This window comes from Canis aureus, chromosome 13 (genome assembly GCF_053574225.1).
Source record: "Canis aureus isolate CA01 chromosome 13, VMU_Caureus_v.1.0, whole genome shotgun sequence".
NCBI lineage: Eukaryota > Metazoa > Chordata > Mammalia > Carnivora > Canidae > Canis > Canis aureus.
Window position 1 is genome coordinate 24,181,692 of NC_135623.1, and position 14,892 is coordinate 24,196,583.

Sequence of the window (14,892 nt, forward strand, 5' to 3'; positions counted from 1 at the left end):
AATATTTTCACGTATGTTTTGTGTATAACCAAAATGAAAGAAAATATAATTTATGTTCAGTAAGAAGAATTGACCTTTTGCAACATTTAGAGCTATGTTATGTTTGTTTAACTTTTGAAAACTGACCTTTCCCAGCTTACGAAGATCCTGTGTTTCCTGCAGGTGGGCAGGTGAGGTTATGGTCAGAAATGCTGAAACCCATCATGCATGATATGTGGACAACATAAGAATGAATCTTTCCAAGTAGTTGAACCATATATTTGAAACTGGGGTTTTTTTTTCAAATTGTTTACTTTATTTTTTTAATTTATTTTTTATTGGTGTTCAATTTACTAACATACAGAATAACCCCCAGTAACTTCTTGCAAGATACATCCACGAAGGCAAAAGAAACAAAAGCAAAAATGAACTATTGGGACTTCATCAAGATAAGAAGCTTTTGCACAGCAAAGGATACAGTCAACAAAACTCAAAGACAACCTATAGAATGGGAGAAGATATTTGCAAATGACATATCAGATAAAGGGCTAGTTTCCAAGATCTATAAAGAACTTATTAAACTCAACACCAAAGAAACAAACAATCCAATCATGAAATGGGCAAAAGACATGAACAGAAATTGTTTACTTTAATGAGAGATTTATGGTAAATGACATAAAACACCACATTTGTTTAAAATAGTGAAGACTCAATTGACAAATTATGTGAGTTTAAAAGCATCAACTCAATTCAAGTAATATTCCGAGGTCATTATTATTCCCCACTCTCCAGAAAAATATTACTATGACCTTTCCTCTTGGTTTCTATGCTAAAATTTGTCAATTGTTGTCATTCATTATGCGAGAAAATTATTCTTGTGCAAAAAGCTCAGAGACTATGAACGGACATTCATAGACCTAGTGTATCTGAGACATCAAGCACTTTCTACTTGGGGTGAGATGTAAAAAAAAAAAAAAGTTATTCCACTCTTAATTATTGACTAAAAAAATAACACAGACTAAAAACTGTTCTATTAGAAATAATTAACTATGGGTAGGAAAAGACATACCAGCTGATAACCATTTTACAGCCTTTAACAGAGGGTAATACTCTGAGTTTCCAAAATCTCAAAGGGAAGAGAGTATTTTCCTTAAAAAAAAAAAAATTATTTGTATATTTGAGAGAGAGAGAGAGCAAGAGAAAGACCATGAGTAGGGGGAGGAGCAAGGAGAGAGGGAGAAGCAGACTCCCCACCAAGCAGGAAGCTTGACATGGGGCTGGATCCTAGGACCCTGAGATCATGACCAGAGTGGAAGGCAGATGCCTAGCCAACTGAGCCACTCAGGTGCCCCAAGATTACTTTTCTTTTAAACCTAACCCCAGTGATAAAGAAAATCCAAATAATGTAAATATTCCATTGTTATGAACCCAAGATTATTGAAATCTGGGATCATCAGGATTGTTGATTGGTTACTTTTAAATAAGAGCTGGGAGCTAATGGATGGGTTATTCCAAACTAACTGCCAAATAGCCAACATACACACCTTGTGTAGGTTTCCTATACAAGTTTTTCAGGAAATAAAATACCTTGTATAATCGTGTTTTCTGTCCCCCTGCAGCCCTGGAATTCATGAACAATTCAGAGACAAGCACTGTGGCTGAATTTGTCCTCTTAGGCTTCACTGGTTGTCAGGAATTGCAAAGTTTCCTTTTCTCGTTGTTCTTTGGGATCTATATATTTACCATAATGGGAAACGGGACCATTGTCTGTGCTGTGATGCTGGATCAACGGCTCCATACTCCGATGTATATTCTCCTAGGGAACTTCGCTTTCCTCAAAATCTTGTACGTTATGTCCACGGTACCCAGGATGCTAGCCAATTTCCTCTCGGAGACAAAAACCATCTCCTGTTGGCTGTTTCCTCCAGTTATATTTTTTTACTTCCCTTGGTACAAGTGAAACCTATTTCCTCTGCATCATGGCGTACGATCAGTACCTGGCTATCTGCCATCCACTGCACTACTCAACCACCATGACTCAACAATTCTGCTATATCTTGATGTCTCTTTCCTGGGCATTGGGGTTTCTTAGTTACTCTGTCTCCACCGTACAGCTCTCTCAATTGCCTTTCTGTGGACCCAACACCATTGATCACTTTGTGTGTGACATGGACCCACTGATGGCTCTGTCCTGTGCCCCAAATCTAGTCATGGAGATCATCCTCTATATCCTAAGCTCCCTCATTATCATCCTCACACTTCTGTACATTCTTGGCTCTTATACTTTTTTACTGATAGTTGTGTTAAAAGTGCCTTCAGCTGCTGGCCGGCAAAGGGCCTTCTCCACCTGTGGATAACATCTGACAGTGGTATGCTTATTCTTTGGGGCCCTTTTGGCAATGTATGTGAGCCCCACAGCTGATAACCCAGCTGAAGTTCAGAAGATTTTGACTTTGTTCTATTCCATGGTGACTCCCTTCTTAAACCCTCTGATTTACAGTTTATGAAACAAGGAAATGAAGGTTGCACTAAAAAAAAATCCTGAGGATAGAATGAGCATGTTTATGTATCTATGAGACCAAGCAAATCAATGTCCAAACATGAAAGATTAATTAAGAAAGACTTGATTTACTGCTACTAATTCTACAGTGCACATTTTAAAGAAAATATTTCTCAGTGGAGACCCTCAATGTTTTATTCTTCAGCCAACCTGGTAGAGATAAACCATAGCTGATTCATTTTACATTCCAAATGTAACAATATTTTCAAAATGGATAACTCCAGTAGGCAGTGATTATAAGGGCATCATACCATACTATTGCATACTGTTTAGTTTTGGTTATTGGGAAACAGCAGTAGAAGGTAGAACAATGGTAGTTACCCCAGGTGCTCAGTCTTGGTGTACTCAAGGCATTGCTCAAAACAGTCCAATATTTTTTTAAGTGAATAAAGAATCTAATTTAAATGCCTAATGGATACATACTTAGAGGATTTAATAACAGAATGACTTTCTTATCCCTTGGCTCTGCATGGTTGAGAGTCTTCCAGGTTAGAGACAAAGTTTCATGTTTATATAAGTGATACATATCCTAGCATTAAATAAAGTGGTAGTAATTCTTTCAACAAAAGGTTCATTCTATTTTCTATGTTCTAAGCACTCTTCAGTACCAGAGATACACCATGATTAAAATGTTGAAAAACCACTATCCATGTGGAGTTTTCTTTCCAGTGGAGGACAGACAACTGAAAAAATAAGTACAATATATAGCATGCCAAAAAAGTGATAGACACTATGGAGGAAGGTGAGTGAGGAGAGGAAGTATGGGACAAAGGGTTAAAATTTTAAATAAATTATCATCAGGGAAGGCCACATGAAGGCGGCAGCATTTAAGCAAAAGCTTGAGACAATAAGAGAATGAGCCATGTAGACACCTGAGGCAAGAGCATTCCAGGAAGAGGGAAATAGGTTCTCTATAAGATTCCAAGGAAGAATTATGTTCAAGTAACAGCAAGGAGGTAGATTTGTCAGAAGTAGAGAGATTAAGGGGTAAGAATTGAAGATAAAGTCAGAGAGAATGATTGAAGGGCCAAAGTGTGCAGAACCTTGTACACCATATTAAGAACTTTTAATTCTGACTGAGATGGGAAGCTTTTGGAGACTTTTGAGCAGCAGAGTAACATAATCCCATTTATATTATAACAGTTTCGTGGACAATAGAGAGAGGCATGGCCATTTTAGAACTCTAATTTCTAGTTGTCAAATAAAAAGGTCTATTTTTAAAGGAATTTGTATCTGTAATCTGTCCTTGAGGATACATAGTTGGGGAGAGGGAAAAGCCAGGGAGCTCCTTTGCTCAAAATGAATGAAAGTCCTCCTAGATTCTAAGAAACAAACTTCTAATTCCGGAATGATGTTTTCACAACAATCGTAAGAGATAATAGAGAGGAGTGCTTAGGATGATGGTGGAGTAGGAGGACTCTGACCTCATCCTGTCCATGTTGACAACTAGATAGAATCTACATTCAAGTCAATAAACTGGAGAGCAATACAAAGACTGTCAGAAAAAACTCCACAACTAAATATAGAGAAGCTGCTGCAACTGAAAGGTTAGGAAAGTCAGAAAGGCAGAGGAAGGCTGCTTGTTGTTGGAGGGAGGGAGCCATGCCCTTGGGAAGAGATAGAAATGGGCCCTCATACCAGGAAGGTCACATGAGGAAGACTAATCCCCATAATGTTTAGTTTTGAAAACCAAAGTGGCTGAACTTCATAAGTTTGTAAAACCAGTGGGACTTGGAGCCTGGAGTTTTAAAAGTCAGCTAACCCAACACTGGGGGAGCTGGGAGGGGACTGACAGCTAAGCTGCTGCCCTTAAGGGGCTGGCAGCCTGCATAGACAGGCTACACAAAAACAGCAGTTTACATAATGGGGGGAGGGACAGTGGTTGCTTATGGAAGACAGTTCTGAGCTACCTTCAGGAGGCAGGGCCGCACAGACACTAGTAGCCTCAGCCCAGGGCTCAGAGCAATGTTATTAATGCTGCACAGGCCGCTCACCTGGCAGCCAGGTACTCAGATGCCACTGCACGGGGCCCAGATGACCCACTGTGCCCACTTGTGTGTCCCCAGCCACCACCAGGCAAAGTGCCCACATACAGGGGCACAGCCGCCGCTGCACACAGTGCCAGCTGCCACACTCCTACACATCCCCAGCGACTGTCACACACCCAGGCAGCTGCACTCAGCCATCTTCATAGGCCATGCCCAGTCTCACATCCCAACCGCCCCTGCATGCAGCCTCCAGCCACCACAGTGCCTCAGAGAATCCAACACAGGACTGGTGGTCCAGCATGAATTTTGCTAACACAACCACCCTTCAGCCAAGTTCCCTGGCAGGCAACTCCCTCACATCTGGCCCACACGGGTCCCACTAACAGCACAGAAAACAGGCGCAGCTCACGATAGGAGAGTTAGTGCAGAGAACTTCAGTGAAAGGCAACGTGACTCAGACACAACAGCAAGGCATAAGCGACACGTATAAGGTACTGTCCTGAAGTGCCAGGTTCTGGTAAACTGTTCATTGCAGGGCACTCCAGGGCCTTTTCTTCATAAAGTCACTACTTTCTTTTTTAAGATTTTTATTTTATTTATTCATGACAGACACAGAGAGAGAGGCAGAGACCCAGGCAGAGGGAGAAGCAGGCTCCATGCAGGGAGCCCGAGGCGGGACTCGATCCCGGGTCTCCAGGATCATGCCCTGGGCCGAAGGCAGCGCTAAACCGCTGAGCCACTGGGGCTGCCCAAAAGTCACTACTTTTAAAAGCAAAAAACATGCCTGACTTTCCCTGCATGGAGCCTGCTTCTCCCTCTGCCTGTGTCTCTGTCTCTCTCTATCTCTCTCTCTCTCTCTCATGAATAAATAAATAAAATCTTTGGAAAAAAAAAAAAAGAACAGACAAAAAGTAAACGTATATGTGGAGGCCGAGAAAATCAAGGCCATTCCACCTCAAGTTTAGCGTTGGCACAAGTACAGCAGTCCCAGGCCCCTGGGAATAAGAGCTGAGCTTTACAGGAAAAACCGCAGAACACCCTTGACAGAGACAGAAAGTCCTGTATTGGAATGAAAACAGAGCTTAAGAAATTCCTCCCCCGCTTCTGGAGGTCCCCTAGGCCAGCCCTTAAAACCCAGCTGTAACCCCCCTCGGGGTCCAAGTCCCTGCTCCACTGTGTCCGGTGCACTTGGACCCAAGCTTGAGCTTGTCAATAAACCCTCATGTACTTGCATCAGTGTCGGCTCCTTGGTGGTTTCTCGGATTCGCAATCTTGGGCACAATAGTGTAAAGTAGGAAACACAAAAGCAGTAAAAATTAATATTTCTGTAAAAATCAATCAAGGAACTCACCAAAAAAAAGATATAAAATATAATATGTACCTAAAATGTGGGCAGGAGAGGGAAAAAGAATGAGCTCAAACTGGAACAATCATCAAATTAATATAGACTACTATATGCAAAAGAGGTAATATACAAAATAATGGTAACCATATATCAAAAAAATAATAAATATGCAAAGAATAAAGAGAAATAAATCCAAATATATCACTATAGAAAATCAGCAAAACATAAAAGAGAGAAAGGCAAAAAGGATAAGAGAAAGTCTTCAGAAACAACCACAAACAAGTAATAAAATGGCAATAATACATACGAATCAATAATTACAAACTAGACTTTATTTTTTTATTTTACTTATTTATATATATTTTTTGCATTTTATACTGAACTTTATGCAGTTTATACTGAACTTCGATTTGCCAACATATAGCATAACACCCAGTACTCATTCCATCAAAGGCCCCCCTCAGTGCCCATCACCCAGTCACCCCCACCTCCCGCCCACCTCCCCTTCCACCACCCCTAGTTCGTTTCCCAGAGTTAGAAATCTCTCATGGTTTGTCTCCCTCTCTAATTTTTCCCACTCATTTTCTTCTCCTTTCCCCTATAATCCCTTTCACTATTTTTTATATTCCCCATAAAAGCGAAACAATATAATGTTTGTCCTTCTCCAATTGACTTATTTCACTCAGCATAATACCCTCCAGTTCCAACCATGTCGAAGCAAATGGTGGGTATTTGTCATTTCTAATGGCTGAGGAATATTCCACAGTATACATAGACCACAGCTTCTTTATCCAGTCATCAGTGGATGGACACTGAGGCTCCTTCCACAGTTTGGCTATTGTGGACATTGCTGCTGTGAACATTGGGGTGCAGGTGTCCCAATTTTTCCAGCATCTTAAGATGTCCTAGCCTCAGCAATCAGACAACAAAAAGAAATAAAAGGCATCCAAATTAGCAAAGAAGTCAAACTCTCCCTTTTCGCAGATGACATGATACTCTCACATCAAAAACCCAAAAGACTCCACCCCAAGATTGCTAGAACTCCTACAGCAATTCGGCAGGGTGGCATAATACAAACTCAATGCCCAGAAGTCAGTGGCATTTCTATACACTGACAATGAGACTGAAGAAAGAGACATTAAGGAGTCAATCCCATTTACAATTGCACCTGAAAACATAGGATACCTAGGAATAAACCTAACCAAAGAGGTAAAGTTTTAGGTATAAAAACTACAGAACCTTCTGAAAGGTATTGAGGAAGAGACAAAGAGATGGAAAAATATTCCATGCTCATGGATTGGAAGAATTAATATTGTGAAAATGTCCAAGCTCCCCAGGGCAATTTACATGTTCAATGCAATCCCTATCAAAATACCATGGAGTTTCTTCTGAGAGTTGGAACAACTCATCTTAAGATTTGTGTGGAATCAGAAAGACCCCAAATAGCCAGGGGAGTATTGAAAAAGAAAACCAGAGCCACGAGCATCACAATGCCAGATTTCAGGTTGTCCTACAAAACCATGGTCCTCTCCTCTCTCTCTCTCTCTCTCTCTCTCTCTCCCTCCCTCCCTCTCTCTCAGGCACACACATTCTCTTTCTTCTCTCCCATTAACCTGTCCCACTCACTCCTCTCTTCCACTTCTTCCCCAGGGAGATCAATTCCTTAGAGGAAGAATATCTCCGCCAACAAGACTTCTTGGATATTATTCAGACCTCTGTGTCCTACTAATCAAACCACTGGGGGAGATATACACAAAGATAGGCAGGATTAGATGCACGCACAGAGACACACGAACAGTGAGCATGCTGGGAGCTATGAATCCTATTCAGGAGGGACATATAAATTCTTAAAAACAACCGGCAGGAGAGACAAATTTCATTTGGCTCAGAATACAAAAGGAAGCAAGTCTCTTGGGCCACAAACACTGCTCTCCACTCATGAATGGGCCTTTTTGATTGTTAAATGAGGATGTTCTTGTGGCTGAGGCTTCCCTTACATCTTCCCCTTGGAGCCAGAAACCCCATCCAGCATGTAAGGCAAGCCTGGAGCATCAGGGCGTCCCTGCCCCTGTATACCTCCTGCTGTCCATACTAAGAGCCTGTGGTTCTTCTGTAAACCCCCCAGTCTTTGTTCCTTTGTGCTTTGTAGGAACGAGGTCTTAGGTCCTGCAGTTCTCTTTTCCTACCATACTTGTGTCTGGGGTAATCTATTCACATGAAGGATTCACTCTAGTATCAGAGTTCCCACTGTACAACTCGCTTAGGGAACACGGGGCTGAAATGTCTTGGATGTTTTGAGAGGCCATTAAATCCTCGGTTAGAATGAAGCCTGAGTCCTGCTTTGTTTCTAATATTGATTAGTAGTTTGTGTTGACAAATATCCTCCAACCAGGGCAGCTAAAGCAGGATGCTCTTATTTTTCAGAGTTCTTGCTAAGTGGCAAGTGGAAAATGGAAGCCAAGAAAGTCCTCAGCAAAGTCCCTTGTTCTTTGGCTTTACCGAATTTACCAAATGACCAAATTTACAAATTAACCTTAAAAATATAAATATGTAAATGAAAAAGAATTCCTGCACTTCTCTGGGCAAGTGGCTTAAATGTCGAGCAAGTAATTGCGGTTACGGATCCGGCTTCCTTAGCAGTTCGCACAAAGACTGTCCACGCTCCTTGTCCTTCCTCCTCTCTCCAGCTGCTCATTTGTTGTATCACTTCAGGTGAATAAAAGATGAAAGAAATGAATTTAGGTTCACCCTTTGATCTACTAATGATGTACTTTGGAGGCGGAGGAAGCAGGAATGGATGCAGAGAGATTTCAAATTGTCTGTGGAGCCCATTTATCCCTTTTCCTGATCCTCTATTCCACAGGCAACTAAAATTTCAGTGCAGCACAAATGTCAAAATGTCCTGGACATCGTGAAGTCAGACGACCAGGAGGGAGTTAAGACTTATGAGGTCTGGTTCCAAGTCAAAAACCATGAATTGGAATTATATTTCTATTTCTTTCTTTCTTTCTTTCTTTCTTTCTTTCTTTCTTTCTTTCTTTCTTTCTTTCTTTCTCTTTCTTTTTCTTTTTCTTTTCCTTTTTTTTTTTTTGTCCTGGCCTGTGAGTAGAGTAAATCAGTTCATGTCTCATATCTCTGCCTACTGTCTTAAAAAGCCAAAAATATCTCATTTGTGTCAAATAAAGTTGGCAATCATGCTGCTACCCTTACTACATAGATTTATCTAACTTAATATGAGCTCAAATAAATATTGTTTTCAGGACAACGTATAATTGGGTGTGTGCTATGAAACACACAGTTCAAGACACTAATGCAGGTGGTAGTCTTGATTGCTTATAGAAGTCATAAATTCCAGAAGGGGAGAAATCTTATCTTTCATGCTTACCATTGTACCTCAGGACTTAGCTAGGAATATAATAGTGAAAAACATTTGTTAAATGCCCAAATGGAAAAAGTAAATGATAATGTGCTATAATTTATTTTTTTATTTATTTATTTTTTATTGGAGTTCAATTTGCCAACATATAGCATAACATCCAGTGCTCATCCCATCAAGTGCCCCCCTCAGTTCAGCTCAACTTTTTTTTTCTTTTAAGCCAAATAACTATATTTTCTGACCAAAAATGACAGCATGTGGTCTGGCAAATACAGGTATGGTTTGGGAAGTATATTTGAAATTATAACTCTCCTAGAAATTTTTATCTATATGGTCATAATTATAGTCCATTGAACTAACTTACTTGACAAAATTTAGATTTTCATAAAAGTCATGTTTATTACAGAGTCTTTTTCATCATTCTAAAAATGTTGTTAATCAATACAAATATCCAAAGTTACCCTGGCAATAAAATATTTACTCTCAGTTTGCTCCAGGTTTGATTAAATACTGAGAAGCAGGCCTCATGCTCCCTGAAGATTATATAAATGGCATAGGATGCAATTTTGTAAGTATCTTAACAGTAACATTAATAAATAATATGGTAAATTATCCTACTTCTATAGTCAATGTGTTACTAAATTTAAAATATTGGTGGTGTTTTTACCTAGCGAAATTGAATTTTAGCTCAGAAACCTTAGGATATGGAAATAGGCCTGGACATGGGGCATCTGGGTGGCTCAGTCAGTTAGGAAGCCAACTCTTGACTTTGGCTCAGGTCATGATCTCGGAGTCGTGAGATCTAACCCTGTGTTGGGCTCTCTGCTAAGCATGGAACCTGTCTGAGATTCTTTCTCTCCTTCTGCCCCTTCTCCCACTCATGCTTGACAAATATATAAATTTTTAAAAATAAAAATAAAGAAATAAGCCTGGACCAATAGTTCTATAGAAAGGTTGTTAGCAACATCCAAATTTATACTCACATCTCCATTCCTAATTCAGCCAATATGAGGAAGATCCTTCTGGCATATCCTAAGGTGACCTTTCTAATTCATTATTTAATTTAGATAAAAGCAAAATGATGAATGTAAAGTTATAGTGTTTAAAGCTTAATTCCTAGTAAAAGGAAGGAGGAGGAGGAGGAGGAACATTGCTTTGTATACCAGAAAAAATGGACATAACTAGCTGCAAGTTACTTCAAGAACCTAGCCATGATGTAGAAAAGTGCAGCTAAGGAGGAAACAAGCCAGGGGAAAAAATGGCATCCAAAAAATCTTGTATAGGGGAGATAGCTTCAATCTGTTATTTAAGCCCTCCCCCCCACTATCACCATAATGGAAAAGGAATGAGACTTATTCTATATAGCTTCAGCGAAGGAGAGTCCCAGATCAGTACAAAGAAGTAATAAAGAAGACAGATTTTGCTCAACATAAAGCGCTTTGAGGGAATCAAAGCTTCTCGAGAGGGAACGAGCTAGATTGTTCTACAAATCCAGATGCCACCTAGCAGAATATGACCTAGAGGGGGCTACACAAATGATTTGCTCTTACAAAATCCCAGTGTTGCTAGAGTACCTCCTTCAGGGCAGAAAAGCAAGAAGGCTCGAGACTCCCACCACACAGTTCCACTCACCTGCTTGTCACTGGACTTCTGTATATGACGCTCCAGGAAGACAATTCATTGCTTCAGATTTATATTCAGTTTTGTTTCAAAGTAAAGAGATATATCCAAAATGTATGCTTACATGTAAGGATATCCAAGAGGCAATGATGTTAACATGAAAAAAAATGAGACATTACTGAGACTCAGGGTTATGGGAATATTTGAAATGGAGTGAGTTTTGCTCCAAACCAATCTCTAAGTGGGCCAGTGTATCTAGGAGTTAATGGTTTTGCATATTTAAGTAAATCCCTTAAATTTCTCTGAACTTCAGTTTTTTTATCTGGAAAAGGGAAATGAAGCACATTTCCTTACAGCTCAAGGGTCATTTGGAAGATCAAATGAGATCATGTAAAGTAAAAATACTTTGTTCATTTACAAGTGAATTGTTAGCAAAACCTACTAATGCTCATCATTATTCACTCATTGGTTATCTCTGCTTCTCTAACAGCTTTGGAATCCCAGAACACAACAATGCGTTTTGTGTCCGAGTTTGTCCTCCTGGGTTTCCCTGGTCAAAGGGAGATGCAGAACTTTTTCTTCTCATTCATCCTGGTGATCTATCTCCTCACCCTGCTGGGGAATGGGATTATTGTCTGCATAGTGAAATGGGACAAGCAGCTTCACACACCCATGTACATCTTCTTGGGAAACTTTGCCTTCCTAGAGATCTGGTACACCTCCTCCACTGTCCCAAGTATGCTGGTCAACATCCTTTCCGAGACCAAGACCATCTCCTTCACTGGGTGCTTCCTTCAATTCTACTTCTTTTTCTCACTGGGTACAACAGAGTGTTTCTTCTTATCAGTCATGGCTTATGATCGGTACCTCGCCATCTGTCGCCCACTCCATTACCCCTCCATCATGACTGGGAAGCTCTGTGTGGCCCTGGTCTGTGTTTGCTGGGTGAGTGGATTTCTCTGCTATCCAGTCCCCATTGTCCTCATCTCCCAACTTCCATTCTGTGGACCCAACATCATTGATCACTTTGTGTGTGACCCAGGCCCACTGTTCGCACTGGCCTGCATCCCTGCTCCTTCCACTGAGCTTCTCTGTTACACCTTCAATTCACTGATTATCTTCGGGCCCTTCCTCTTCATCCTGGGATCTTACACCCTGGTTCTCAGAGCTGTGCTTCGCATTCCTTCTGGTGCAGGTCGAACTAAAGCATTCTCCACGTGTGGGTCCCATCTAATGGTGGTGTCTCTATTCTATGGAACCCTTATGGTGATGTATGTGAGCCCGACATCAGGGAATCCGACGGGAATGCAAAAGATCATCACTCTGGTATACTCGGCAGTGACTCCACTCTTAAACCCCCTTATCTATAGTCTCCGAAACAAAGACATGAAAGATGCCCTAAAGAAAGTCCTAGGATTAAGAAGTAACCAAAACTGAAACATCTTTAGAGGGCATTATGCTAAGCAAAATCAGTCAGAGAAAGACAAGTAACATATGATTTCACTCATACGTGAAATTTAAGAAACAAAACGTGAACATAGGAGAGGGGAAGGAAAAATAAAATAAGATAAAAACAGAGAGGGGGGCAAACCATAAGAGACTCTTAAGTATAGAAAACAAACTGAGGGATGCTGGAAGAGAGGTGCATGGGGGGATGGGGTTATGGAGTGACAGGCATTAAGGAGGGCACTTGATGTAAAGAGCACTGGGTGTTAATACATGCATGCAACTGATGAATCACTAAATTCTACCCCTGAAACTAATAATACACTTTAAGTTAACTAAATTGAATTTAAATAAAAAAAATTTTTAAAAAGAAAGAGAAGCAGAATGTGTCACTCCGACCTTGATTATTTATTTAAAAAACAATAGAGAATGGCTTCAGTAAGTCGTGTTATTGCTCATACTTAAGTAGAGGAAGATATTTGTTTTTTCATAGTCCCTTAGCAATTCAAGTTCAGCTCATCAATGAAACATGCTAAATAAAACATTTTAAACATGCGTTACCTTGCTAAGTAATTATATTTTGTTGTTTTATATATATTTTTTGTCTATGATGTATCTTCACTGTTTTAATCTTAGCTGGTGGAAAAAATGAAATTCATGTGTACCTGGAGCTTTTCAATAGAGGGTGCAATCTTCCAAATTTGGAAAATTAAATATTCTTAAAGGCAATGGACCAAAATGCCACCAAAAATTAAACAAATAAACCCACCCAGTAATGGACTTTTTTATTGTTTAAAGCTGTCTTTCACACTGAAAACAGAGTATCTTCATCCTTCTATCACTTAAAGTACAAATTCTCCTGCCATTCAAAGCCCTCATTCTCTAGACTGCTCCATCCAGCCTTCTAAGCCCTGCACTTCACAATAATCATCTATACGTTCTCCCAGTTGGGCATCTTCGCTCATAATGTTTTCCCAAATCAATTGTAACAATGCCACTTGTGATGTGGAATAACAATGTCCTAAACGTACTTTTATGCCTCTCAGAAACCTACAGGGCAAAGTCTCAGTTGGAAAAGTATTAAGAGAAAATTATACCAGGAACAAATCCATCTTTGTGCCCATGCTGGAACAGGAAATCCACTAGCTGAGGGGCCAATCTACTTAAAATGAAAGCATTTCCTTTTAGTTATGACCATATTGGAAATGAAATTAGGCGTACCAAGAAGATAGCCTTGCTGGTGGTGCTAGGTGATTAAATACTCTCCTACAGCATTTCTTAAACCTTTTCACCACCAAAGAATGTTTGGCAACAATGGTCAGAGAACATGGGGCATTCGGGGACAGTATTCCTTTTAAAGACAAAGTTTTATCTTAAAAATAATCACAAATTATACTTTCTGTGCCACTGTATGCATTTGGTATACTACAAAATTATCTTTATCTTCTCTGAGTAAAACTCTTTCTGGAAGACATTTAATTAGGGGCTGTGTGTATCCCATGGCACAGAATCACATACTTGTTTGAGAAACACAAACTTAAAGAGATTATGGGGTCCCCAGGGAGTCAGTGAAGCACATTATCTACTAATCACTATGGGCCAACTTGTCAGAAATATTAGTGAAACCCCCAGACAGGAAGGAAGAAGGTCCCTAGGGAAGGAATGGAAAGTTATAGGATCATACGTGAGCATTCTCAACAATGGCTAAACAGACACATAAGTTAAAACCAGCGCACAGCTTTAGCACACTCTGTTGGAAATCAGCCACTAGAATCTTATGGTGCAAGGGATGTGAAATAAATTAATACATGAAGCTCGCACACATTAAGCTTCCACATTAAGGATTAAGGGCAGTGAAGGAGAGAATCTTTGTGACCTCCCTATGGCTCTCCCCAGGATGACCTAAGAAAACTTCCTATATAGGAAACATCATCTACGATGGGCATTGCTGCTATTATGCACCACAGGTGGGCCTATGCAACTATACATTTGTTCATTCAATATGGTCAAGAGATTGAGTATCAAGGAATACTGGTCACTCACATCTCGAAAGCAAAAACAAAACTCTCAGAGTATTTAGATTACCCTGGAACTTACACTCCCCCGAAATGAGTGCACTAAGTGGTGCCAAAGTCATCCACAGATCTTCCTCTTCTCAGGAAGCAGCTGGGGCACCAGGAACGGTATGACTTTCATAGATATTTTGAACAAAACAGTATGGAACTAGCTCCATCCATTGGTGCTGAAACCAAAAGAAAACAGGGATTTGTTTTGTATGTTTTGTGTTGGTCTCCTCTCTCAGCTATCACCTCTTTGTCCATCCCATTACTCATCTCCGCCTTCAGGAGAGGTGGCATTAAAAAAGAAATTTTAAGGGTAAAATCAAATCAGTGTGTATAACGAGTAAGATTCAGATAAGATTTAACAGTGAATATGTTAGGAACAGCTTCTTATAATCATATTGAAAAGTATTTGTGAAATTCATTTACCACACTTGCCCTGTAGCTAATAGTTGTTCTGTGAGGTCTTTTTTTTTTTTTTTTTTTTTTTTTTTTAATGTCAGAGTGGTTGATAGCTC

At 40.1% G+C, this 14,892-nt stretch overlaps 1 protein-coding gene and 1 pseudogene across 1 annotated transcript; both read left to right on the forward strand.

Annotated features, from left to right (window-relative positions):
• The first annotated feature begins 1,609 nt into the window (after window positions 1-1,609).
• Window positions 1,610-2,555, forward strand: LOC144282720 (olfactory receptor 11H4-like; annotated as a pseudogene).
• An 8,757-nt stretch (window positions 2,556-11,312) lies between these two features.
• On the forward strand, window positions 11,313-12,305 carry LOC144281578 (olfactory receptor 11H6). Its single transcript, XM_077844388.1, has one exon. It carries the CDS (start codon window positions 11,313-11,315, stop codon window positions 12,303-12,305), a length of 993 nt encoding a protein of 330 aa, XP_077700514.1.
• The last annotated feature ends 2,587 nt before the right edge of the window (window positions 12,306-14,892 follow it).

What these genes read in the sequence shown, in the direction of transcription:
- LOC144281578 (XM_077844388.1), top strand. Translation starts at nt 11,313, where the DNA reads ATGCTCATCATTATTCACTCATTGGTTATCTCTGCTTCTCTAACAGCT.